Source organism: Choristoneura fumiferana, chromosome 17 (genome assembly GCF_025370935.1).
Source record: "Choristoneura fumiferana chromosome 17, NRCan_CFum_1, whole genome shotgun sequence".
NCBI lineage: Eukaryota > Metazoa > Arthropoda > Insecta > Lepidoptera > Tortricidae > Choristoneura > Choristoneura fumiferana.
The window spans coordinates 6,605,200-6,631,643 of NC_133488.1; the positions used below are offsets into that span (position 1 = coordinate 6,605,200).

A 26,444-nucleotide genomic window follows, 5' to 3' on the forward strand; every position below is an offset into this window, starting at 1 on the left:
GTTCTGAGAGGAGGGTGCTTTGCAGGCTGCAGTGGGATGTATATAGGCCGTGATTGTGACGAACGAAAAATGAAGATATAGCTCGTTAAAGTTCCACGTAACGTCACGCCTTGCGCCACTATACTCCGTTTAATTTAAGGTTTGAATTAACGGTCAAATTGTAACACACGTTTCTCGATATTTCGAACACAAATGGACTAAAAATACCTACATGTACATTTATTAGCGTTATTTAATAAGTTTTTACTATAGAAGTTCACACAATTTTAAATAGTTCCGTTGTTTCATTTTAAAAAGTGTGCAAATTTTACCGTTTAGTTTCAAAAATTAAAATAAATGGAGTATGGCTTGGCGTGACGTCACGGATCCCCACTCTCCAACTTTGACGCGCTTCATTCTTGTAATTTTTTGTTTGATTGACAAAAGAAATAATGTGTGTTCAATATTTTGTGATAATCTAATCTACCTAACGGACTAAAGAGAATGTTCTTTTACCTACGAAACTACCCAATTTAAAGTATCTGTTATTTAATTCCACTATTTTATAGTTTTTTTATTGTAACGTATGATAACATTAATTAAAGTCGCTTAATCAAAGTGTTTTTACAAGCTTTTATTGCAACATTCCTAAGTACCTAAATTATGATTTCGAAAATTACAAACTATAATTCAACCTCTTCTTGGTAAGTATCTGATTGAGCTGAGAGTTAAGGCATAATAATATTAGGTACTCGCCACAATCACACCTTACCTGCAGGACTACTACGAAATTCGAAAATCGAAGTTCGTATCGTACCGTCTCACTCTCACTCTATACTGTTCGGCACATGGACCGTCAAATTTTTTTGGGATATTGTTGGGGTTATTTGCTATGTTTTCGCCCTTGGACCTTAGGTCCTAAGGGTCACGGTTTTGGAGATACTATTTTTTGAATGTTTAAACGTTCTTAACTTTTATTTCTGCGATTTTTATGGATGCGAGGCCGGCAACCTCACGTTCTGGCCGAGGCTGGTATAGTGCTTTTCTCAAACATGACATGAAATAAAATAAAAAAGAACAAAAAATTAAGCTGGCGGGGCGCTAGTCTGGTCGCCCTGTTGCGTGCGCGCGTGTCGCGCTGGCCATAGATGAGTGTGTATACTGGTAAGCGCTGGCTGCTGGCGAACGGCGGGCGGTGGTGCTGGGTATGGGCCTGCAAAGTTGTATGAAATCTCTTTGCAGGCCGTTAGAGCGACCGCGCGTACGCAGCTGAGCCGCAGCGCAATAATTCTCGGCCTATTATTTGTAACACAACGTGAATATTTCATGTCATGTTTGAGAAAAAGACATTTTAACACATTCAAAAAACTGTTTACGGTTTGTGCTAGTGCTGCATTCTGATGGCGTGATGGCAGAACAAAGGCCTCATCATTATGCGTGTTTGTGTTTAAAAGTTGTATAACGCCTTTACAGTGGCGTTTTGTTTGTTTGACAGGCGCGAATGTTTATGAAAGCCGATTTTTCCCTTACAGTCTTGAACCGCTTTAAATCGAAACATAATTTTCAACCTTAATTCTAACACAGTTAAAACTTATAACCGCCTAGCAATCTTCTTTTAACTGGAGTGAACAATGGTGGATAAATCCGTTACTTACTTACGCCATGTCATAAGAGTACAGTAAGCGACACGTATCTTGTAACGAAAGTTTTGATTTGACTAAAGATTCAATTACCTTCTGTATAAGGTCAAAAATAATATAGCCAGTTTTGACACCATAGCGAAACTATGTGTAACGATGTAAGTGGATGGATTTCGTTGCGTTGCTTTGCTTTGCATCTGCGTGCGTATGTTTTACCTTACCAGACAAGACAACAAAAATACTAAAATAAATTAATTTCAACCGGCATCTTCCGTGTGTTCTGTGATGTAGGTGTTTTAACTAAAACCTGATGTGAGTCCGAATAAGAATACTCGACTCGCAGCTCTAAAAATGGAGTACCATTTTAACGATCTCTGTATGCCAACGGATCACCTGTTAGCAGGTAAGGGAATCTAATCAATATTACTTTAATATTCTTGACATATTTAATGTATACCCAGAATTCATATACACAAGATTGTCATTGAAAGAAAATTAGACAGTTTTCAAGAAAAGACTGACTTTAAATGAAAACAGAAAACAGTGGTAGTAGTTTGTTTATTTTCGTAAAATAATGTGTTAATAATGTAGTAATGTATTATCCTTAATTTATTTCGTTGTTTCTTATATCTAAAAATTACAATATTTTCTTTCTAAGAAAATTGCAACACATTTCAATTTATTAATAAATTTAAAATAGAAAACAAACTTAGGTACTAACAATTTTTTTAATTTCACTTTTCTTGGTGGTTATAGGATGGATCTTTTTTTTTAATACTTATATCTGATCTATCTGGTTATAAAATGTGATCCAAGTTCCAATAATTTCTAATTAGAAATTTAAATCACATTTGAATGTCATAAAATGCATATTGTTTTCATTCTATTATAGAGTGGACTAAAAGAGAAGCATTTGCCCACCAGTAGGATGCAAAATAGGCCCATTAAAATAAGTTTGAGATCATTAATCTCTACTAATATTATTTTTTTTGATTGAAGATCCCTATGCCGCGGAATACACTCCACAATACCTTATGCCAGCTCAGGAAGGGGAGTATGAAGTGCGGAATAGCATCCTTGTTGATGGCGGGGACAGGTTTGGAGTCTCGGCTGTGCAATTTGACAAGTATGAGGAGCTGATCTGGATGGGAAATCAAGGGGTAAGAAATAGTTTTTTTTTTCTTTGTAAAATTAACGTTACAGCCATAAAGCCATTGCTGTGGTTTACAAATCCTGTCTGTTCCTCTCCCCAAATCAAAAATTCATAAAACAAACAGTCTCTATGTTGACATTGGCAAAATATGTCTTGCTAAAATCTTGCTGGTTTGAGAAAGCCATCAAGAAAACAAAAACCAATGTTTTTTAAAGATCCAAGGTAATTTTCACGGCTATTGAGTAAAAGTTTTATGCTTTAAAGTTGTGACCAAAAATTATAAAAAAAAAGGAATTTGTAACTTTTAAGAAACCGGCAAGGAAATTCACTCCATGCCATTCAATGCACATTGTATTTGTAAATTTGTAATCATTGCATCATCGCAACAATCCTATCAATGCTGCAGGAAATAGAGACTGCTCCCAAGGCAGATACAGATTGATAAACAAGCTTAATTTCCTTTATAATCTAGGGACATGTGACATCATACTACGGGCCAGCAATGCAAAAATACACATCATTTCAAGTCCATGAATCAGAGGAAGTTAGAGACATAGTTACCACTGAAACCGGTATCTATGCTTTGACCAAGACTTCACTCCGTCACCAGATTAGAAGAGGCATTCCGAAACATACGCACAGGTAAAAAAATCTGAAGTAATAACCTGCTGTCAGTTTCCTGACGCAAATGTTAAAGAAACAAGCTGCAGTTAGTATGGTTTTCTATAGATTTGAACTCTAAGGACACTGTATCGTTTTATGAAAGCTTTCACTAGGTTTAACTCATTTCTTAAATATATGCGACTATGGCATGCATGCGTTGCTGTGGCGCGAACTACCACCTGCCTACCCTGAAATGACCTCTACGCCAACAATGCAACAGGGATACTAATTGCAGTTGAAACACCCATTTATTTGCTGATCTATGTATTAATTATCGACAGAACAACTGATTTATTTATTTTTATTGTGTGAGGCAGGGAAAAGAGCAAGCGGGTCATATGATGGAAAATGAACATCACTGCCCATGAGTACTAACTACTCAAGGAGAGTCATTGGTTCGCTGCCGGCCTTAATAGTTATGACTTAATAGTTCGAAAATCTGACTTAAACCACATGGCGAAATAATTTACACATCTTTTCAAAATAATTACTTCATAAAATGTTAATAAAAGTACCTAGCAGTTTCGTAGTTAAAATCGGATTAGACTGACCACAGAAAATTTGGAAAAAAAAAAACTGTTTTCTTTCTTTAATAAATATATAAATATTCATTATAAAAAATATTTTTGTACTAGGAATTACAATTAAATCTCAGGTAAGAAATTAATTAATTGTTCAATTAAGAATGATGTCCACATTATTGCGAACAATAAAGCTAATTCGTAACATCCGACCCTTGATTGTTATTTTTAGCAACCAAAATATGACTTATGGCAACCAGAAACATTATAAGAGTTTACTAGATATCCCACAGATCGAGGAATATGACAGACATGCAATGCCTCCACCAAGTAGGACCCACAAAGCTGATGATTGGGGGTCACCAGGACACACTCATTGATCTGGACTTAACTAAGATGGTGGAGACTGTAATTGTAAGTAAATTTATATTATTTTATTATGTTAAGTCACATGTTCAGTTATTTCAACTTTAAAAAAAACAGTATTAGCAAAAAAATCGATTTACCCCGCTAGTGGTAGCGTCGGGTTCTATTATTAATATTACTAGCTTTTGCCCGCGGCTTCGCCCGCGTGGTTTCGGTTATCCAGGGCTGCTCCCTTGGGATGAATAGACATTTTTTGCCGCGGATCGAGCGAGCGCTCGATATAGTCGGAGCAAATCCGACCCGGCTGGGTTAGGTTGAAGGGCGAGGGCGTGCGAGCGAGGCGGAAGCCTACACCCAAAATTTGATGGACTTTGGGCGTTTCTGATTGGGGACCATTTCGTGACATGCATAACTATTCTTTTTATTCTTATCCATTCTTACCGTGTTGTCAATGTTTTCTTTATTTTTTCCTTCTTTCTTTGACATTGTTTGTTTGATTATCTAACTGACAAATTAAGTTTTTTTTTTAAACCTGAAATCTGCCCTACTGTGCTGCTCTGTATTTAAGTTGCATGTCCTATTATCTACATATACCATAATTCTGTCAAATGAATAAACACTTAACTCTGAGTTATATATTCAATTTGCTCCTAATCAGGTAAGAACCCCTGAATTTGTCAACTCTCGACGAGCAGACTGTCCTTTATTATCCGAACAGCTAAGGAGTGGAATGCTCTGCCAGCTTGTGTACCCTGGCCGCTACAATCTGGCCGTCTTCAAATCTAGGCTGAATGGGCATTTATTAGGCAAGCGTGCTTCCATCTGAGTCCACATCTTGGCTTACCATCAGGCGTGATTGTGGTCAAACGCAAACCTATTTCTGTGTAAAAAAACAACAAGAGCATAAAACGAGCTATTTTACCGAAGACGTTCATATAGCCACCCGAGCCGGTACGGCGAGGGTGGATAGACACGTCGAGGGGAAAATGGATTTAATGCTCGAGTTTTACACTCTGCTTTTCACTTCGAAAAGCAACAGCAACAGTGAAAACAATTGTTCACTCACTACGTAAATTTTATTTTTCATGCATTACTATATAATTATATATTTTTTAGTTTTAGTGATTTATTTTGATTGAATTGATTGATTTTTAGTTTTATATAAATAAAAAATGTGTTAAAAAAATATTAAGAAACTTCTTTGTTTGTAGCTGTTGACACCTAATTACCTTGGTCTTAGACGAAGATTTTATTTTATGCACTAGTGCATAAAAAGTCATATTATGTCGCCTAGATCCAGCATAAACACCAACTTTACGAGCATGAGAAGTGAAAAATATTTTTCTACTAGTTTGAAGTTGGTGCCTCAGCACGAGCCAGCAGGAGTGGAACTATAGTCGACTACCTCACCTACATACTATATATTGAGCTTCAATCACTCCTGCTGGCTCGTGCTGAGGCACCGACTTCAAACTAATGGAAAATTATTTTCAAGGTTTTTGAAGTTGGTTCCATTTTTTGTACATATTTTCATACTTTTTAGTGATTTGTAGCCAATGTGCATCTTACAACGATTCCATTAAGCTCAAACACAGCATAGTTATATCATTTTATAACAGAGTACCGGTACCTACGGTCTTCTTTATCAAGGTCCAGTTCACCAAATGATACTTTCTGAATGTAAATACTTGACTTATGTTAAAAATGCCAAAATTTGCCCTCGATTTCTCTAAGATCCCATCATCAGATCCTGACTTGGTGTCAATGGGACCACCTCGGAAGTATGTCCTTTAGAACTAAAAAAGAATTTTGAAATTCGGCCCACAATTGGCGGAGTTATCGCGTAACAAACATACAAAAGAAAAATACACTCGAATTGAGAACCTTCTTTTTTGAAGTCTGTTAAAAAAAAGACTATCTTTTCCAGCCGATCCCAGAAGAAGGCTGCGCGGTACTAAGGAGCGGGGGCGGCTCACTAGTCGCTTGCGGGAGCGCCGGCGGCTCCGTGGCGCTCCGCGACATCCGTACCCCGGAGACTGCGGAGCACACTTTCAGGGCCCATACGGCGTGCTTATCGGATCTAGATATGCAGGGGGACTTGCTCATCACTTGCGGGTTTACGCAGTCGTGAGTTATATTGAATGTGTAACGAAAAACTTAATCGTTGATAAAGTTGTCTTTTTTTAGGTTGAATCCCTGTGCTTGTTTTCTCGTTCACACAACACGGCTTGCGAGGTTTTTCAAAAGTTAATGCATAATACATATTGTAAATTGTAAGGCATACAATGTCCGGGGGGGCAGCTGCCCTCCCCTGCTCCCCCCCTGGGTACGCCCATAAGGCCATAACAGACTATACATAATACACGAACAGTAGAAATTAAACAAAAGCTTTTTTCATTTTACTGTCTTTAGTGTGAACGGCGTAGCAGTAGCGGAGCCCTACGTGGTAGTGTGGGACGTGCGCCGCCTCCGCGCGGGCAGGGGGGAGGCGGCGTGGTCCTGTGCGACCGCCGCGCCGCCATTACTCCTTCACTACCTTCCGGCGTTCTCCGGCCGTGCCGTGGCACTATCCGGCGACGGGCATGTTACTTTACTGCACGTTAACTCGCACACTAGCGAGAATCATTCGGTGTTTCAGGTTAGTAGAGTGCTGTTTCATTTAGGACCTACGCTGAGTGGCGTAGCGTGGGTATCAGCCGCCCGGAGCGGAAGAAAATTTTGCCGCCCTCTTATTCAGGGTAACCTACCACTTCTAATCGGTCCGAATCGTAGGTGCAACATTTTTATTTATTTGAATGATCCCACGCTGGCCCAGTGCGGATTAGGAACTTCACACGCACCATTAAATTTTTATGATATTTTGTCGCACCCTAAATGTGCCGCCTGGGGCGGACCCCCGCCGCCCGGGGCGGACCCCCGCCCCTACTACCCTACGCCACTGCCTACTCTAGCTGGCGCGGGTGCACGGAGTGGGCAGGCAGGTAAAATCCGTGTGAGGTTAGCGCTGCTCAAACAATTTTCCAATGGGCGTTCACCCGCTCCGTGCAAACTGCGTCAGCTCATAGAGCCTTAAGCTTAAACCAAACAGGACGCCGCGGGTTGGAAGCCGGTCGGGTCGAGAGTGCGGCGGGCCTATTTACGTGGATATGAACTACATCACAGCGACGGCGGGCGCGAGGCGGGTCGTGCGTGGGATTGCGGTGTTATGTTGTTCATATACAGCCACGTAAATAGGCCCGATAGTTGGGGACGAAATGTTCTCAAATGGCGATCGCAGATTGGCAAACGCACCGTAGGACGTCGACTACGAGATGGACGGATGACCTGGTTAAAGTCGGGGGTTCATTTATCATGTTAATTTTTATGTCACTTTATCATTGTTTGTACTTACTAAGCCGTGTACGAGTATGTGTTGTGGTGAATAAAGTTATTTATCTATCTATCTCATGGATGTAGGCTGCTTTCAAGATCTATGTCCAACATTGGATATCATGCGGCTGATATTATTATGTTCATTATGATTATGATGATAATAGTGCTCCTTCTTTTCTATAGGTAGACACGCAGTCTTCCGTATGCAGCGTGATGGACGTCTCTGCGACTAGCCAAGCCCTCGTCTTCGGAGACCAAGCTGGCCATCTACATCTGTTCTCGCCACAGCATAACCATGAACCGGTGTTCAATAATTTCTCCAGGCAAGTGCTCTAGGATCAAATTCCTCTGGGAATTCCCAAAATTTAGATCGTGGTCTGCATTGAGGTTGTGTCAAGAACAACTATCCCAAATTTCAATACTCTAAACCCAGCAGTTGAAATTTCAAGATTTTATCCCTATCCTGTGGGAATATCGGGATAAAAAGTAGCTCATGTGTAATTCCAGACGTCCAGCTACCTACATATCAAATTTCATGAGTTCAGGACGCAAAGCCCACCGGTTGTTATTTCGAGATTTTATCCCTATCCCGTGGGAATATTGGGATAAAAAGTAGCCTATATGTTAATCCAGGGTATATATTACCTGTTTGCCAAATTTCATTCAAATCCGTTCTGTAGTTTTTGCGTAAAAGAGTAACGAACATACATCCAAACAAACATCCACCCATACAAACTTTCGCGTTTATAATATTATAGTAAGATAGGTACACAAGCCTGCTTGATGGTAAGCGAAGATATGGCCTTAGATGAAGCACGCTTGCCCAATAAATGTCCATTCAGCCTAGATTTGCAGACGGCCAGATTGTAGCGATCAGGGAACACAAGCTGGCAGAGCATTCCGCTCCTTAGTTGTTCGAATAATAAAGGATGACGGACAACGCTGTAAACGCTGAAAAATATACTATAATATACTCTTCTTCTCAGCCATTTTCTACCATGTTTGTGTAGGCCTCCTTCAGCTTTTTCCACTTCTCTCTGTTCTGTGCTACCTGCATCCAGTTTGACCCGGCTATTCTCTTGATGTCATCCTTCCGCGGACGTTCTCTCGGGCGTGTCGCGCCCCAGGGCCTCCACTCCAAGGTCTTCCTGCACCACGAGTCGTGCTTTCGAGCGATGTGGCCCGCCCATTGCCACTTCAGGCTTCACTATAATATTATGAATGCGAAAGTCTGTTTGTTTGTTACCTCATTACGAATAAACTGCTGATACAATTTAGATAAAATTCGGTATACCTACAGATAGTTTCAATCCCGGAAAATTGCATAGTTCCCACGACATGGTTACGTGGGATAGCGATTAATGAATTCTATGCGAACGGAGTCGCAGGTAACAGGCTAGTTAAGTAAAATATTTGCATGAATTGTTATTTATAACGTGCCATGACGTTATAATGATCATTTTTTTATTGACCATATTATGGTCATTAAAAAAATGTTCTATCTTTTTTGTTATTTCAGAGCAACAGAGTTCGCCGATCCGCCTCCGAACATACCGTTCGCCGGTTTCAGTGAAACATTCCAGTTCTCTTCTGTCTCGCTCCCTCCGCTCGCGCCCGGTACCAAGTGGTTCAATGACTTGCCCGAGAGCTTCTTTAAGAGGGGCTATAGGTAAGATCTGAATGGGTCAGTGGATCATCTTAAATCAAAGTCTATCTACTTGCTTAGATAGAATTTGGGAACAGTGTGAACAAACTGTCATCTTGGAATAAAAAAAATGTGAAAGGGATCATTTGTAAACATTGTTTTGGTTAAATATTAGTAAATATATTTAAAATGGGTTTTGCCCACGGCTTTACCCGCGTGGAATTTGGTTATCACGCGCTGTTTCCTCGGGAACTGTGCATTTATTCAGGATAAAAAGTAACCTATGTCACTCTCTGGCCTATAAACTATCTCTATGCCAAAAATCACGTTGATCCGTCGCTCCGTTTTGACGTGAAAGAGGGACAAACATTCAAATACACAAACTTTCGCATTTATAATATTAGTATGGATTTATAAAACTAATGTCTAACCAAAACATTCTTTTTTACAAATTATTTGCTTTACAAAGTTTAATTTGGCCAAATACATTCTAATATGAAACTGTAAAGGCTTCAGGATTTTTATAAAACTAACCTAACCTATAGAGTTCTACACAATGGTCTTGAAATAAATCCTGAATAGTTCCCCATTTCTGAATAAAACGCATTTGGTAAAATTAAACATTTTTGTGGAACGAATCATTTCTAAAGTAAATTTTTGGCGAAATCGAAGTATACTGGTTTTATAGCATGGTAACACGGTAAAATGGGAATCGGTTAGTGATTTCGTTTTATGTTTACTTTTAGAAATGACTACTTACCACTTTAGGCCACTAGTTCAGTAACAACCTATTCATCACTCTGGCCTTCAAACCTATATTGCATTTATTCGAAATAACAAACGACCGTCATATAAAATATCATTATACAAAGTAATATTCTTTATTTCAGAAAACCCAAACCTATAGATCCGGAGGTACTAAAAACAATGAAAATGCAAGGTCCGATCGGGTACGCACCCAACCCTAGAACTTGCCGAAGAAACCAGGTAAACAACATTTCATTGGATTTTATCGACCGACATCAAAACAAGTGAGTATTTAAAATTTCATCATATCTCCAAATAATAGCCATATTAATCCAATTCTCGTCATAAGTCTTATAAGCTGGTAGCATAGGTCATAATAATTATACTGAGCGGCAAAAAATCTGGCCCTCAAATGTATGCAGAAATAAGTAATTTTGTATGGAGAGTGGGCCAAATTTTTGCCGCTGAGCCACTTTCGCCTCCTCCAATCTTCAAATAGTAAATAGAGAATATGCTGGCATATTTTTTTTGTTCAAATATATCTTCATTGTTCTACAAACCGAGTTGTAAAAGATTATTTTTTAATATATTTAAAAAACACAGAAGATATGGAAGTTCTCAGGATTGATATACAGAGGATGTTAAGATTGTCAATAAGATAGAGAGATCCATCATAGACGTAACGTCTAAGACGTTATATGCTACGATGGCCATAGAAAGTTTATTCTAAATTTCATTTTTCTAGAAAGAGATGGCATGCAAACTACAATCTCGATATTGATGCTTTTTTTCGTCATTCGTTTTATTTTCCGGTTTTCTATTAACTTGAAATATTTCAGAGAAATTTTGTGTTCCATGCATATTCCCTATTGAGCTGTGTGGTCCACGTATACCACGGCCTTACCACGACTACGAGTGACTAGCGGTGCGGCGAGCGTATTTATGTTATGAATGATATGAGTACATTACGTGTGTTGCTAATAAAACGCTATGCGGTATGCGTATCGAGCTTGCAATGTACAAAAAAAACGTTCACCGCGTCGCCAGTCGCTAAAATAATAGCAGCCGGCGGCTCCTTCGTACACAAGGTTATGTAAATCTTCTATACCCGTACGATTTTAGTGCCTAAGGGATTTCGGCAATAAAAAATCATGGAGGTTCGTACTCGTGTCGGCGCTTAGAGACTAAAATTGTCGAGTATCGACGACTTACGTGTAAGAAGAGCTTAGTCTAAAACCTTTATGTGAATCACACAACTCTTTTTAGCCAGTATTATTTTGGGTTTTATCTAATGCGCAACCTATCGGTAAAATTACAAGACGTTGCCACGTTGTCGCTTCATATTTAATGATGAATTTAAAAATAACTTTTTTTCTCAGATGCCTTACATAGAAGACACATTGGAAGACTTGTTCGCTGCCAAAATGACTGAGAATAAGTTCGCTACGCAACCGATACCGAAGCACTACCAAAAGGTACGTCGAGTTCGTAAACTTCTGGGCAAAAATTTTACTAAAAATATCTGAACACGCTTCTTCGCCGTTAACAATAGAGTCGTGTACACATATTTTTAATCAAATTTTTGCTTAGAAGTTTATGAACTCGACTGTAACTAGTTACAGTTTTGCAATATTACTTGCAATTGGTAGGGCCTTTTGATTATAACTTCTTGTACATAGTTAATTGATTGCATAAAGCGACTAGCTCGTTGAGGTGGCAATGGGCAGGCCATATAGCACGAGAACATATGGCAATTGGAGCCGAAAAGTTCTCGAATGGAGACCGCGGATCGTCAAGCGCAGCGTAGGACGTCCACCAACAAGATGGACGGATGATCTGGTTAAAGCCGCGAGTACACGGTGGTTGTAGGCCACGTCCAACTGAAGCAATTGGAGGTCTATAGAGGAGGCCTATGTTCAACAGAATCAGAAATACATTAAATAATAAAAATACTAGCTTTTGCCCGCGGCTTCACCCGCGTGGAATTCGGTTCCGGTCGCGCGCTGTTCCCTCAGGAACTGTGCATTTTTCCGGGATAAAAAGTAGCCTATGTCACTCTCTGACAAATACACACACTTTCGGGTTTTAATATTAGTATGGATAATAATAATAGCCCAATTTCAGATGGATCTCCGTTTCAATAAGCACAGTCACAGCGAAGACGGTGTGAACAGCAAATGCGGCCTTCCCGGCCTCGAGGCCATCTTGCCAAACTCTTACTGCAACTCCATGTTACAGGTATAACATACTCGTTTAGTACATCGTGGCTAACTGACGGGTAGTTCTACGTTTCAACCGTTACCAGTTTCCTGTCGCTTATACTGAAGAAATTACTATATTAATATTATTAAATAATGCTTATATATAATTTGTAGGTATTGTATAACACTCCATCCGTGAAATCGACTCTGCTGGCCCACACTTGCGCAAAGGAATTCTGCCTCAGCTGTGAGCTAGGTACGTTTATGAAATATTAATTGCAACTTGATAGAAATATATTCTTTGTCTTATTTCGCTTCAAAAATTAATAAACTAATTACAATTTCTTTCTTTACATGATCTGGATGCAGGGTATTGTACAGTCAACTACCAAGAAATCGATACATTTGCAGTTGACTGTGCGTCCCAGAAATTACGTCCTGAATTGTACGACTTATAAATAATAATAATTCGTGTCGTCTTATTAAACTACCGTGAGACACAGACAATGATTAAAATAGATAGGTACACGGGTCACTGACGTATTGATAGTCGAGATAAGCCGAACGTGTTTCGAACCAATCGGTGCGTTATTTATTAGGACATGCATTCCGGGATGTTAAATAACACCGCACCCGTTGTATTCACTTGAAATTAGGTGTATATGAGTAGATGACGTGATAATCCAAATAAAGTCAGCAAAAAAAAATAGAAAAAATATATTTGGTGTTATTATGCCGACAGGTTTCCTGTTCAGAATGCTAGACTCGTCCGGTGGCGCCCCCTGCCAGGCCACTAACTTCCTCCGTGCCTTCAGAACAGTTCCTGAGGCGGCCGCGTTAGGTCTCATACTGCCCGACCGTGGTCCCGACCCTAGGGTCGATTTGGTTGCTCTTATACAGGTTACTAGAAAACAACTTCCAGCAACGGACATGCAGGCGAGGGGAGCGTCTACACCCTTACTCCATTTGCATTTGCTCCATAGTACCGCGCGAAGCGGCTCACTTTATCGTTCATAATGCGAACTGCTAAGGAATGAAATTCGCTCCTTTCGTATGTATTTTCGCATAAATACACTATCGATATAGCCAAGCGAATTAGCTCGTTGAAGTGGCAATGGACAGGACACATAGCACGGAGAACAGATGGCCGTTGGGGCCGAAAAGTTCTCGAGTGGAGCAAGCGGAGCGTAGGACGTCCACCAACAATAGACGGATGACCTGGTTAAAGCCGCGGGTTCACGGTGGAAGCAAGCTGCTGCTAACCCGTCAAATACACTACTTCCTTCGAACGATGTGGTCCGCCTATTGCCACTTCAACTTGCATACTCTTCGGCCTATGTCGATGACTTTAGTCCTTTGACCAATTTTCATATTCCGAATTCTATCGTAGAAAAAAACTCCGAGCATAGTTTTTTCCCTGCCTCGTAGCGTGACTCTGAGCCTATCTAAGATATAAGAGGCCAACAGAACACTGATAAACGTTGGGACCGAAAGCTCTCGAAGAAGAAACTAGGCTAAGCTAACTGTTGGCAGGCCTCCAGCTAGATGGACTGAAACCGTCGCGAGAGGCACCTGGTAGTTGCAAGTGGCGAGTTGTCGTTCAAACAATAAAGTGTTAATGTCAGTGAAATATAAATAATTACTTTGAACACGTGCAAGCAAGCTACACGTCTGTACGACATGTAGTACAGGCATAAGAACATTACATGTATTGTGTATTTGAATTTTTCTGACACATTTCAGAGTTGGAACCGCTTCATTCTGCACCAAATGCACTACGAGATTTTGGAGACGCGCAAGAAAGAGAAGGAACTAGCGTTACTGGCCAACAACTCGCCACCGAAACCGCGGCTTGGCATCGCAACCAACGGAAGCGTTGCAACGACGCAAGTAAGTAATTATTTAGTCTACAGTGGCGTGGAGTGAACGTTTTCGTTAGGCAACTTGGGAGAGTGCGAGAAACATGAGCTAAATAATGAATGAGTCTTTAGGTCCATCACTTTACAGTTAGACATGACGTCACTCGATCGTAATATCCGCCATATCATGAGATTTCTAAGCGTATAATGCATGAAATAAAAATAAATATATATGCCCATTCTAAATATATATGGGTTAATCTACCATTTCCACAGAAATATCAAAAAGTCTGAAATAAAACAATAATTTAAAAAAAATCATAAAACCCGACTGCCTTAAAAATACTAAAAAGAAGACAGAGTTCTATTGTAGCCCACTAGACTTGTTTTTTTTTTTAGTAGTTTTCAAGGCAGTCGGGTTTTTGATTTTTTAAATTTATTGTTTGATTGACAAAAGAAAAAATACGTCTCCCATATTTTCTGGTGTTGTTGTTTACTAAGGAATCTACCTAATTACACTAATTTGTCCCTGATAAATTTCTCTAAAGGTCAATGGACAATACGCTGAGGATTACCAGTACGCAGAATTAGAATTTCTGGGGCCAAACACGGAGTTCGAGCAAGATGGCGAAGTCAGGGAGGACGGGTGGCATAACAATTTGAGCCAGGAGGAAGGTAAATAATTAACTAACTCATTTACTAAAGAGCTATAAATAATTTGTTCATGCAGCTCTTCCACACAATCATCATCACAACCTTGAACATGAAACTACCGTGAGACTCACTCATATTAAATGATATTGTAACGGATAACTCACGTCTTAAACCGAGTTTAGCTCGACATGTTTCGGGCTATTTCGTAGCCCTTCTTAGGAGCACGCGACTCGGCGGCTGCCGCCACATTACGCGCCAACGCTCTGCTCGCGCGACCCTGAGAAGAAGGGCTACGAAATAGCCCGAAACATGTCGAGCTAAACTCGGTTTAAGACGTGAGTTATCCGTTACAATATCATTTAATATCATCACAACCGTTGTGAACTCAGAGTTCATCCACAGAGCAACACAACCGTTCACCATGCGCCAGATGTTAGTCACATGGTAGAGATTTTAGTCACGTGTTGAGTTACTATTGGTGTTATATAAACCTTTTTTTTTTGCAAGCTGCTTTATTCGGAGCCGTAGAATTCACAGGTAATGATGGCCCTCATTAAGAATTTTGATATATTATTATCATGCATATTTAAGCCCAGGCCTGCGGGCCACAAATAATTGGCCCACTAAGACATTTCAATTTGCCCGCCAACGCGTTGTTCGGCCAGCCGGCTAATAGCACGACTAATTTTTGTAGTTAGGTACCTCTGAAAGTAGTTGCCCGGCGCCACCCCAGACATAAAAATTTTGCCCACCTAGAAAATCTATTGGCCTGCCTTGTGATAGAGTATAGATCCCTGTAGAGAGCGTGTCCTATCTGTCTCCTGTGTTGTAAAAAAAAAACTACCAACAAACAATGGTTACATAGATCGAATATAATTGGTCTATGGTTGGTAAAAATATTTTAGGAATTTGTGTCTGTATTTTGTCTCTTTCGGTTCGGATTACCATTAAAGTCTGTTTTATTACTTTTTTTAACTATTAATATTTATTTTAGCCCAAGACCAGCAACCGAAGGTGAACGACGAGTTGCCAAGCCAACAGGCGGACAGGGAAGAGTCTGACATATCGCAGCTGTTCGCTATCGGTCGACACCAGCTCAACAGGTGTCTGAAGTGTAATAAAGAGGTTTGTGGTAGTTTTATTTGTTTTTAATAGAAATTTTAGTTTAGGGTTAGTAGCGGTTCAAACTAATAACAGGAAAAATGTGACATGTACATTATTAACTAAAAAGAACTAATCTAAATCAGCATAATGCCGCCCGTGCGAACGGCGCACTAGTAGACTCTTCTATGACACGATACAGACAGTTCTTTCGTTGAACAGGAAGAGCGCGAATCGGTGGTGCTAGCGTGCGCCCTCCAGTTTCCGGGGGGGAGCGCGCGCGACGAGCCGCGCGGGTTCGCGGAGCTGGTCCGCGCGTCGCTGGCCCCGCGGCGCGCCACGCCCGCCTGGTGCGACCACTGCGCGCGGTTCACGCCCACGGCGCAGCAGGGACGCATCATACGGTACTGCTAGTGACGTGCCACTCTACTGTACAGTGTGAGAGTGAGAGATAGTGAGAATGAGAGTGTGAGATAGTGAGAATGATAGTGAGAGATAGTGAGAATGAGTGTGAGATAGCGAGAATGAGAGTGAGAGATAGTGAGAAGGAGAGAGAGAGAGAGAGAGAGAGAGAGAGAGAGAGAGAGAGAGAGAGAGAGAGAGAGAGAGATTCACACAAATGCGACACACGTAAACAAAAATAACACAAAGAAATCTAAAAATAAAAATGCAGATTATCAACGTGCTTCTTGTCTAATAACAAAATTGATGTCGAATAGTGTGATAGTGATAAAAGCCACAAAACCTACAATAAATGCAATAGGAATGTGGGGGGGGGGGGGTGTCCAGCCCATGCCAGAGGAAGAGGTGTATAGAGTTCTTTCGCCAGACTATGACTGTCATGTTTTTAAACTATTTTTTTATTTCACATTAACAAAATTGTTCTCTGATGGAGTATTTCATTTAAACTAGGGACGTCCATTTCTGAAAGCTTATTTATTATCTCCTAGCTGTTGCCCGCGGCTTCGCTCCCGTTCTTTTTTTTTATTTTGTTACACACAAACCTTGTCCTGATAATAACGACCAAAAAAAAAATCGTGATAAAGTCATTCGTGCAAGTTTTCTTGAAAAAGTTTTTTATGGTTAAGCTCTGGCGCGCTAGTACTGCCTTGATAGCAACCAAATCCCACCAAACTTATTTTCAACCAGAACTTTCTTTTGCAGGCTACCTCCAATACTAGCCATCAATTGCGGCGGGATAACAGCTCACGAGAAAGCTTACTGGGCTAAAGGCATCCAGAAAGACACGGTAACAAAAGCTATGCTATTAAAAACATACATATTATATTATATTATATTATACATTTAAATATAAACTCAAAGCATGGCTTGTGGAAACAGCATTCTACTCTGTTGATGAATATTTTTCCTCTTTTGAGCAATGAATGACCCTATTACGTGTATGTACGTTAGAGCACTTAAATTTAATGTAATGTTAGTTTGTAGTGAATATTTTGCATGCCAAAAGCTGGTGAAATATGTGATCCCTATACTGTGTTCCATCTGTTGTACCATATTTTAAGCGAAATAAAATTAAAGCTATTACGTTTTTTTAGCATCATAAATAAGGGAAACCTGACTTAACATTTTATTAGAATATTTTTTACAAAATTAGTAATTTTAGGTTACACGGGTTCTGGGCTTCTACAGCTGGGCCTTTTGTATAATTAACATCAACACTGTGTTTTTCTTGATTTCCGCTAACTTCGAGATAATGTAACTTCAAATTGTAATATTCAGAAACTTGACGAGTGACATAAAAAAAAAACATAAAAAAGAAACACTTTTTTAGCTTTTTACGCTTTTTTACCGTGCATAATTATATATTATCTTAATTTTTTCATTATGTTTTAAACAGTAACAGATAGGCCACTAGTGCCTTACAGAAATTAACTTCAAAAAAAATATCTATTGAACGATCCCTTAAAGTTAGCAGAAATCAAAATAAATACATTGTGTGTAGGTATACATTGTGTATAAAAACATTCTCTTTTAGCAAGAGCCATCAAAACGAGGGAGTAGCGGGAAACCGTGCCGGTACGGTTTGCACTGCGCAAGGCCGGGGTGTCGATTCAAACATCCTGACAGGTAAGATCGTGCAGGGATGGTTTAAGTATTACTTTAGCGCAAAACGCACACAGGACGGCAGCGGGTCGGGAGCGGGTCGGGTGTGTGCGGCGGGTCTATTTACGTGGCTGTGTATATGAACAACATCACACCTACGGCGGGCGCGGGGCGATGTGATGTTGTTCATATGATACAACCACGTAAATAGACCTGCCGCACACACGCGATCCTGGGGTAAGTCGGGATAAAAAGTAGCATATGTGTTATTTCAGACGTCCAGCCGTCTACATACCGAATTATTATTCAAATCCGTCCACCTGTTTTAGCGCGAACTAGTAACAAACATACACACAATTCTTAAAAAAATAAACTTGGAGAGATATGTGAAATTCATGCCATTGCTTGCTTAGGCTTTGTTCACAAGTTTGACAAAATCAGACTAGAACTATACAAAAAATATGTCATATTTATTATATATTGTCAAGGGTTAATATTTTGAAGCATTGTAAAATTGAAAGTGTTTGTTTCCAGACCGAGTCCATCCCAAGGCTCGTCCAAAAGCCCCGACTCTCACTGTGTCCTGCCACACCAGCTGCTGGTCAGATTGCAGTCTGATGGTGACGTCATCATCAATGATAAGGTAAGCGCATTAGGTAAATAAGATATATGTTATGTAATGTAGACCATAACATGCCTTTTTGTTTATTTTATTTGCGCATGATTATTCGAGCGTTTCAACCGTCCCATTTTTTCGGACACTTCTGTAAAAATTACAGGAGCTGTAAAAAATAGTAGAAAAAGACATCAAAATCTACAGCCAATTCGAAAAAAATCTAACCAGAAAAATGAGGTGGTTGAATCGCTAGAATAATAATAATAATAATATATTTCTTTAATTATTTAATCGCCCCGTTATAGTCCATATTTGTTATTGTTTTGTTATTGTTGCAAGTTTAGCGCTCCATTTTTCATTTTTTATTGTTAGGTCGTCTTTCCGCCTTTGATTGTAGATAGCAATGAGGACTTTTACAATATTAAGAAAAAACTATTAGGGCGGCTTCAGGTAGGGTAAAACCTCCAGTGAATGAACACTTAAGAAACTTTTCTACTTTGAAAAATCACTACTCTGTACTTATTAATAATTGTAATGGTTTTATGTAATTTAAACAATCGTTATTTAATAAACAAGAATTTAATTTCTGCGATTTTTTATTACGTGTATAGTTTTTAAGTTATGGAAGAATTAATAAAAAAGTATCCAAAAACCTAGTAAATGAACGAAAAAGTTAATGAATGAACAGAGTAAAACCCAGTAAATGAACATTATTTAGATAGTTTTAATCAACATTTAGAAAAGCATTTTTAACATAAAACGAAGTCTTCTTCTTCAGTTATTATTATATAAAATCTTGAGGTAGGTACAGCACCTTCAGTATTCCAATTATGTTTCTGTATTACAAAAATACATATATAATTCTATTAAAGTAGGTACAAATTAAGCACCTTAATATCTTGATTAATTTACTTTTTTTAAAAACTCGTAGCTCAAAATAGATATTTTTTCCGAGTGAACTTTATAGACGTTATATATCAAGGTTCAATTTTGTTGACATATTGATTTTAGATAAGTACGAGATTTTTTCAGTGACGATAATCCGAGCTTTATAATAAAACTTAATAAATAACAAACATTAAACTCTATTGATACTCGTATTCTAATCAGTCTGTAATCAGTCTCTAATTAGTTAAAAGTATCATCATTTGGGACAAAAAAATCTTAACAACCCAATTTTTAATTATAGATTGTGGCTAATAACAATAAGCAACTTACTACAAGCAAAATCTACATCATTTTTTAATCATTTTTATTTAATTTATATAAAAATAAAAATTGATCAAAATAAATCAATAAAACAAAAAAATATTTAATTATATAGTAATTCATGACAAATAAAAGGTACACATTAACTGCACAATTGTTTTAACTGTTCCTTTTTCCTTTCCTCGCAATCCCCATTTTCTCCTCGACGTGTCTATCCACCCTCGTTGTACCGGCTCTGGTGACTATATGAACGTCTTGGGTAAAATGGCTTGTTTTATGCTCTTGTTGTACAATCTAATATTATTAACAAGTCCAATTTAGGAAGTAAAACTATCGTGCATTTCGATCAGGTCCATCGTTACCTACGTTGTTCATACGTAGGGTTAGTAGGTATCTAGTAAATGAACAAAGCCAAATTTCTATAGTCCATTTACTAGATTTTTCATTCCTATGAATGAACACGTAGTGTCCCAATACTAGTTCAAAGAAACAGAATCGTTTTCTATGCAGAATCTGAAAACACAACCTTAATACGATTACGTTAGCATTTAATTTTAGGAAAAAAACTATATTGAGCCGACACCAGTAAATGAACAGACTGTTCATTTACTGGTTTTAGAACATTTGATAAGCCAGTAATGGAACACCTAAAAATATCAACTTAACCGCAAAATAAGCCACTAAATAGTACAATTATAGAATATTTAACTCTTAATCTAACCAATAGCTAACCTTTATAGTGGTATACATGAAATAAGCAGTTCAAATGTTACTCCAAACATGCACTGTTCTTACTTGGGATCTAATTTTTCCATACAAAACTTCAAAAGCACAAATACGTGAACTTCAAACGCCTGCCCATGTTGAAATTGGTCGAAAATAAATTTAGCGATTGTTGCCATTGCATGGAAAATCGAGTTGCCGGTAAGAAAAAAAATACGACAGTTGGTGGAAATGGCTATATTGCTTATTTTAGGCAAAAAACGTGATTTTGTTCATTCACTGGGGGGGGGGTTCATTCACTGGAGGGTTTACCCTAAACATTTTTTTTGCGCTTTTACGGTCGTTTTAGACATACACAAACACGCGCGCGCTAGATTTAAACGTACGCGCGTGTGCGCGCTCATTCCTGCGTGTTTAACGCTCGAAGGCTAAATCAAAACCACAACTGTACGCGCGTACTTGAGCAATTTCACAAAAAAAGTGTACCTTTTTTATTTTAGAAAAAATATGTTGATTTCTACTCTGAATCAAGAGCACAATTGATTCCGGTAGTTTGAAATATGTCCTAAATAAAAACGTCACTTTTGCGACGTTTTTTCCATACACTCGGTATGAGCGTCACAAAACTGACTCTTAAAATTTGTACGAAAAAATTAAATACATTTTGAAAGAAAAGGTACACTTTTTTTGAAAACGCCCAAACACGCTTTTAAAAAACGAGGTTATACGCGCAAATAAAACGCTAGTCTGAAGCCGCCCTTATGAAAATTTCAGAACGATTCGCCGTCCGATCGCGACAAGCACAAGAAGAAGCAAGTGACGACGCAGTCCGAAGACGAGTACTGCCTGTCGGCGGCGGTCGTCTGCGTTGAAGACAACCCGAAGAATTTAGTGGCGTACGTGCAAGCGGGGCTTGACCAGGAGTGGTACATGTTTAACGATGTTAGGTGAGACAACCTTCCTACTAATATTATAAACTAGTTTTGCAGTTGACAAATTTAGGAAATTTACTAAATTCCCCTGGAAATCCCCAAATTTTCCCAAAATCTCCAAATTTGAGATTTCATCCTGATCCCGTGGGAAATCGACCAGAACTATACGAGTAGGTACATACCGCCTAGATATACCGATACCGAGAAAAAAGTTTCAGGGAGAGGCGGATACATAGATTTTTTAATAAAAAAAACCAATCATAAAAAAAACTAAATTCAATTTTCAACAGATTTTTTTATCTTATTTATAAATTTTATACTACAAATAGGCCGCAGATGGCATCATTGCCAAGAAGAATGCCCCGCAAGAAACGGAAGTCTGGATTTATCTAACACGATATTTTCAGGCGACTCGGTGTGTATCACTATATATATTTTGTTTCTTACAGCATAACGCCAGTGACCCCGTCGGAAGTAGTCCAGTTCAGTGCATGGTGGAAAACGCCGTGCGTGCTTTTCTACTCGTCCACTAGCCTCAAGCTCAGCGAGGAGGCCTCATAGCCGACGCTCGAGTATGGGCCTTATGGCGGAGAGTGAGTCAAAGTTATTCAAGTTTTTAAACAATTAGTGTCCGATGCATCAGATTTTTGTTGCATCGAACTCTCATTTCGTAGGGTTTTTGTTTTGCCGAGTTATTATTTCATCGGATTTTGTTTTTCGTTTATCACTGACAGGAAATGAAACGAAACTAAAGTAATAAGTATAGTGGTTTTGCTTATCTTTTAAATAAAACGTAGGTATACTAATTTTATTTAACCTCCTAAGTCCTGACTTTTTTTAACAAATTTAGTGCTTAAGACCTAGACGTGTTTGACCTGCTTAGTTATTTTAAAATTCTTAGAATTCATTATTCTATGAACAATTTGTACTTTATAAAGTACATTCGGCCGTTGTTCTTAGAGTTAATTGGTCCTTTATAAAGTACGCGAGGACTCAGGAGGTTAAAAAAGCTCTGGGTAACTTAGTGGTTTGACCCATGGCCGCTCAACCAAAGCGTCGTGGGTTCGAACCCGAGCTCGCATGTCTGAGTTTTTCGGAACTATGTGCTTTTTGTATTTGAAATTTACCATTACTTTTTCGGCAAGCGAAAAGATCGTGAGAAAACCTGTGTACACCTACGAAGCAAATATATGGTGTGCGTGAAGCTCCCAATCCGGAGCGAAGCGTGGCGAGAGTAAATGAAGCGTTTCTATTGGTTCATGAAAAACATGTTCCTCGCAACACACCCTCTCACGTCTCTGGTGGAAACAGAGCCTTAATATTAATAAAAACATTTTTCGCCCCCAGAGTCATTGGCCCATACCACGAGAGTGAGATGTACTATCAAGTCATCAGCGAAGGACACTGCAGCTTGTACAATGATTCCTTATAACGCCAAGGTACAAGACAACAAGATTTAAAAGTCATTAAAATTTTGAACATGTTAGATAAGTTCTAAATATAAACATAGCTTAATAACGACGCCTATCTTCCAATACGTCGATTCTCGGTTGTTCTACTTTTTAACACTTGTTTGCAACTATCCCACCGTTATCGTTCATCATCAGCCGTAAGACGTCCGCTGAACAAAGGCCTACCCCTTAGAACGTCACAATGAACGATAACTTGCCACTTGCATCTACCGGTTGTCCACAAATCGCGATTTTGTCAGTCCACTTAGTGGGAGGCCTGTAAACGCTTCGTCTTACGGTTCGTGGTTACTCGAGGACTTTTCTCCTCCAACGCAGTGACGCTAACTGCCTGCTCATAGACGTTAAAAGAACTAGCGATAATTCTAAAAACAAAAAAAAATGCGAATATATATAGCTTATAAGTAAGGTACTATTTTTAAATCTTATGTGTACGAATTCAAGCGAGACTTTATGTAATATTGTGCGTTATTTTTAAGTTTTTGATCAAGGAACCATTGTATAGACCTATTTTATTTTTGGGAGTGATCTCGAAGCTCATGTTTAAAGTTGGCAATAATGTTAATATAAATATTTATTTTTAGGCTCTTTACACCTATAACGAAATGCTTTTAACATCAAGGTCTGTAATACTATTTTTATAGAAATAAAAATATATAGAAATACTAATTTTACATATGCATCGTAAATTTTAGCAACCAAGCTCGAGTCGTATTCGCGAACCAGGGGTTCCGTGTCTCACAATATAGGTCAATCAACTTTGAAGTGCAGCTCGTTGCCAGTGTCTCCTGGGTCACTTGAAAACTTAGATAACCCGAGAAGTATGATTTTATGGGGTAGAAATCCACTAAAATGTAGGATTTGCGACAGTTTGTCAACCCCTTCATGGGTCATCTCCGAAGCATGCTAGTAAATGACAAATATTTTTCTATGAACTGAGTGTCTTTTCAAAAGGGCTTATTTCCACTAACAACATTTTTTGGGAAAGTGAGGAAAAAATAAATCCACGGTTGTATGTTTTTCTTATATTATAAGAAAGAAATGAGGCCGTTTTGATCCCAATTTTGATGTTGGCAACTTTTTTTATAGAACAAGAAGTGACTTTAGAACTTTAACTCAAAGAATATATAAATTTATATTTCTATTTTAAGCAAAACTATATTTATAGTTAAAAAATAAATAAAAATGGAAATAAGTCCATTTCAAAAGACACTTCAACTGTATCGCTATTGTCTCCTGAGTCACGGAACAGTATAACAGCACTGAAAAATTGATTGACCCATATAACATTACTTAAGTTACTATGGAAGCACCAAATTTTGTTCTAACGAAAGCCAAATCGGACTTGAAGACGAACTGGACTCCAATGCAAATAAAAAATTATATCTTCCATTCATCGTACAGCTCTGTGGTTTGTTGTAGTAACAAACGAATTATGCAAACATTTAAATTAGGACATTTTAAAAGGACTATGTAAATAGGCTCAGTTTCATTCAACCTACCTACATACTTGCATTAAATGTAGGGTCAAACTTTTTGAGAAATACTAGCTTAAGGGAACTCTTGTCGTAAGTGCTTTGTTAAATTTAACGTCATGATTTGGAGTTGAGGAGATGATATTTCACAAAAAAAGAGATCTTTTCCAGAGCTCCCTTTGTCGTGCATTCGTTTTCATATTCCAAATTACTAATAATATTTTATTTATTTTTAAAGACTCCTATTTCGGGTATATCCACCTGTATTATAATTTTAGAGATACACATTCAGTGTGGCAGGGGAGAAGTTGGTAAAACAAAATAAAATAACCAATGTCTTGCCACAATTTGAACCTTATGTTAACAAACTTCCATACATTCTACAATTACTCCAGGATTGTCGGTTGTGATATACTATAAGAAGGCGTCAGCGTCATGTAATTAAAATTGAGAAGTGGGGGAGAGCAACAGCGATAGATCGGCGACCGAAGCTTCCCAATAGACACTTACATTCGGGAGACAATTTCAATGAAACTTAATTACAAATACGTTCTATTATACATATATAGTAATACAGCATAACCTAACCAACAAAAAGTTGGAAAACCTCCGACTTTGTCACTTCAAATCAATATCTCAAAAATGGCTGTGATGAAACATGTCTAAGAACCATCGCTAGAAACCCTGCTTTCAAACAAAAAAACCCGCATTCAAATCGGTCCACCCGTTTAAGAGCTACGGTGCCACAGACAGACACACAGACAAACAGACAGACACACAGCGGTCAAACTTATAACACCCCTCTTTGCGTCGGGGCTTAAAAAGTGCGTTTCATTTACGATCGCAGCCCATACTTGTTCGCGCGATCTGAGATGACCCCGAGGTGATATATCAACTCAGTTGAGCCTAGCAGTAGGCACAAACCGCGACGCGCTCCGCCCAGCGCAACCTCTATGCTACGCTAATACGCTATTATGTAAATTTTCGGTATGTGACTCGCTGAGATTGTCTCCTTAGAGCCAAATAGGCGGTCAACCTGTGTGAACTCGCATTTCTTAATTCGGCTCTCAAATAGCACGCCTATATCTTATTTGCCTGGATGGTGTTTGTTGTAATATTCTAATGTTAAAGTCGATTGGTGAACAATGTGATGCTGAAAGTTGTAATTTACAACTGGTTTTCTCGTGTAAACTTAATTTTACAATTCAAATAAGAAATATCTTGCTTCAGTTAAAAAGTTCATGTCGCTATATTCATTCGCGTTAAAGTTTTGAGGATATGAATCAGAGTAAAAAGACTGTTAAAACCTGACCAGAATTATGAACCGCCTTGACATAGTTGAACAATAAGATTTATTCGTCAATTAATTAAAAATATAATACTACAAAAAATGCTACTTAAAAATACGGGTTGCTGCGCTTTTTGCCGTTAAATACATAAATAAACGACAGTTAAAGGTAAAAAAATATTTAATTCAGTCAGTGATCATCAGAATTTAATTTTATTAAAAATACTTCTTGTTAAATTTTTATTCTGGTGGGTTTTCATTAGCAAATTGGCTAAAACCATCCCATATTTCTTGTCTGTATGTAGCATCTTTAAATAGTTATTTATTCCTTTTTACAAGCACCTGTAAAGTACTGTAATGCAATTGACTAGCATAATTTTCTGGTCAGGTTACAAAACTATATTTTGTTAGTTAGTAAATTTGTACAGTCGAGTTCATAAACTTGTGAGCAACAATTTGATCAAAAATATCTGAACATGACTATTGTTAACGGCGTAGAAGGGGTTCAGATATTTTTGATCAAATGTTTTCTAACAAGTTTATGAACTCGACTGTACCGACTTGCGACTAGCACAGTTTATCGCTATGTTAAAGCACTGCGACAAACGAGAAGGAGCCAACACATCACGATTCAGTATTTAATTAATCATGATCTTATTTATGTTGGGGAAGATAAAAGTTAAAATAAAGGTGGAAAATTCATGAGTTTTTATTATTATCCTTTTAATCCTTTAATTACAAACTTAACAAGAAAACGTAGAACTTAT

At 38.5% G+C, this 26,444-nt stretch overlaps 1 protein-coding gene across 4 annotated transcripts; it reads left to right on the top strand.

Moving 5' to 3' along the window:
- Nucleotides 1-1,481: 1,481 nt before the first annotated feature.
- PAN2 (PAN2-PAN3 deadenylation complex catalytic subunit PAN2) lies at nt 1,482-26,379 on the top strand. 4 transcript variants are annotated; one of them, XM_074100795.1, is made up of 24 exons: nt 1,482-2,022; nt 2,619-2,779; nt 3,245-3,414; nt 4,250-4,370; nt 6,250-6,449; nt 6,735-6,960; nt 7,878-8,017; nt 9,214-9,363; nt 10,230-10,326; nt 11,466-11,561; nt 12,211-12,324; nt 12,462-12,543; nt 13,030-13,187; nt 14,031-14,177; nt 14,695-14,821; nt 15,308-15,337; nt 15,795-15,925; nt 16,124-16,305; nt 17,066-17,150; nt 17,898-17,989; nt 18,500-18,608; nt 21,288-21,460; nt 21,895-22,048; nt 22,793-26,379. In XM_074100795.1, exons 1-23 carry the CDS (start codon nt 1,971-1,973, stop codon nt 22,004-22,006), a joined length of 2,955 nt encoding a protein of 984 aa, XP_073956896.1. In that variant the 5' UTR covers nt 1,482-1,970; the 3' UTR covers nt 22,007-22,048; nt 22,793-26,379. The 4 variants fall into 4 exon arrangements, with proteins under 4 accessions (XP_073956896.1, XP_073956895.1, XP_073956897.1 ...); XM_074100794.1 differs by having other exon boundaries at nt 21,895-22,038; XM_074100796.1 differs by lacking the exon at nt 15,308-15,337 and having other exon boundaries at nt 21,895-22,038.
- Nucleotides 26,380-26,444: the final 65 nt, after the last annotated feature.

Bases quoted from the DNA above. Each gene is read 5' to 3' on its own strand.
- PAN2 (XM_074100795.1), top strand. From the start codon at position 1,971: ATGGAGTACCATTTTAACGATCTCTGTATGCCAACGGATCACCTGTTA. The intron at 3,415-4,249 runs GTAAAAAAATCT...GATATCCCACAG, and splicing joins ATTCCGAAACATACGCACAG to ATCGAGGAATATGACAGACA. The intron at 14,178-14,694 runs GTAAGTAATTAT...ATTTCTCTAAAG, and splicing joins GAAGCGTTGCAACGACGCAA to GTCAATGGACAATACGCTGA.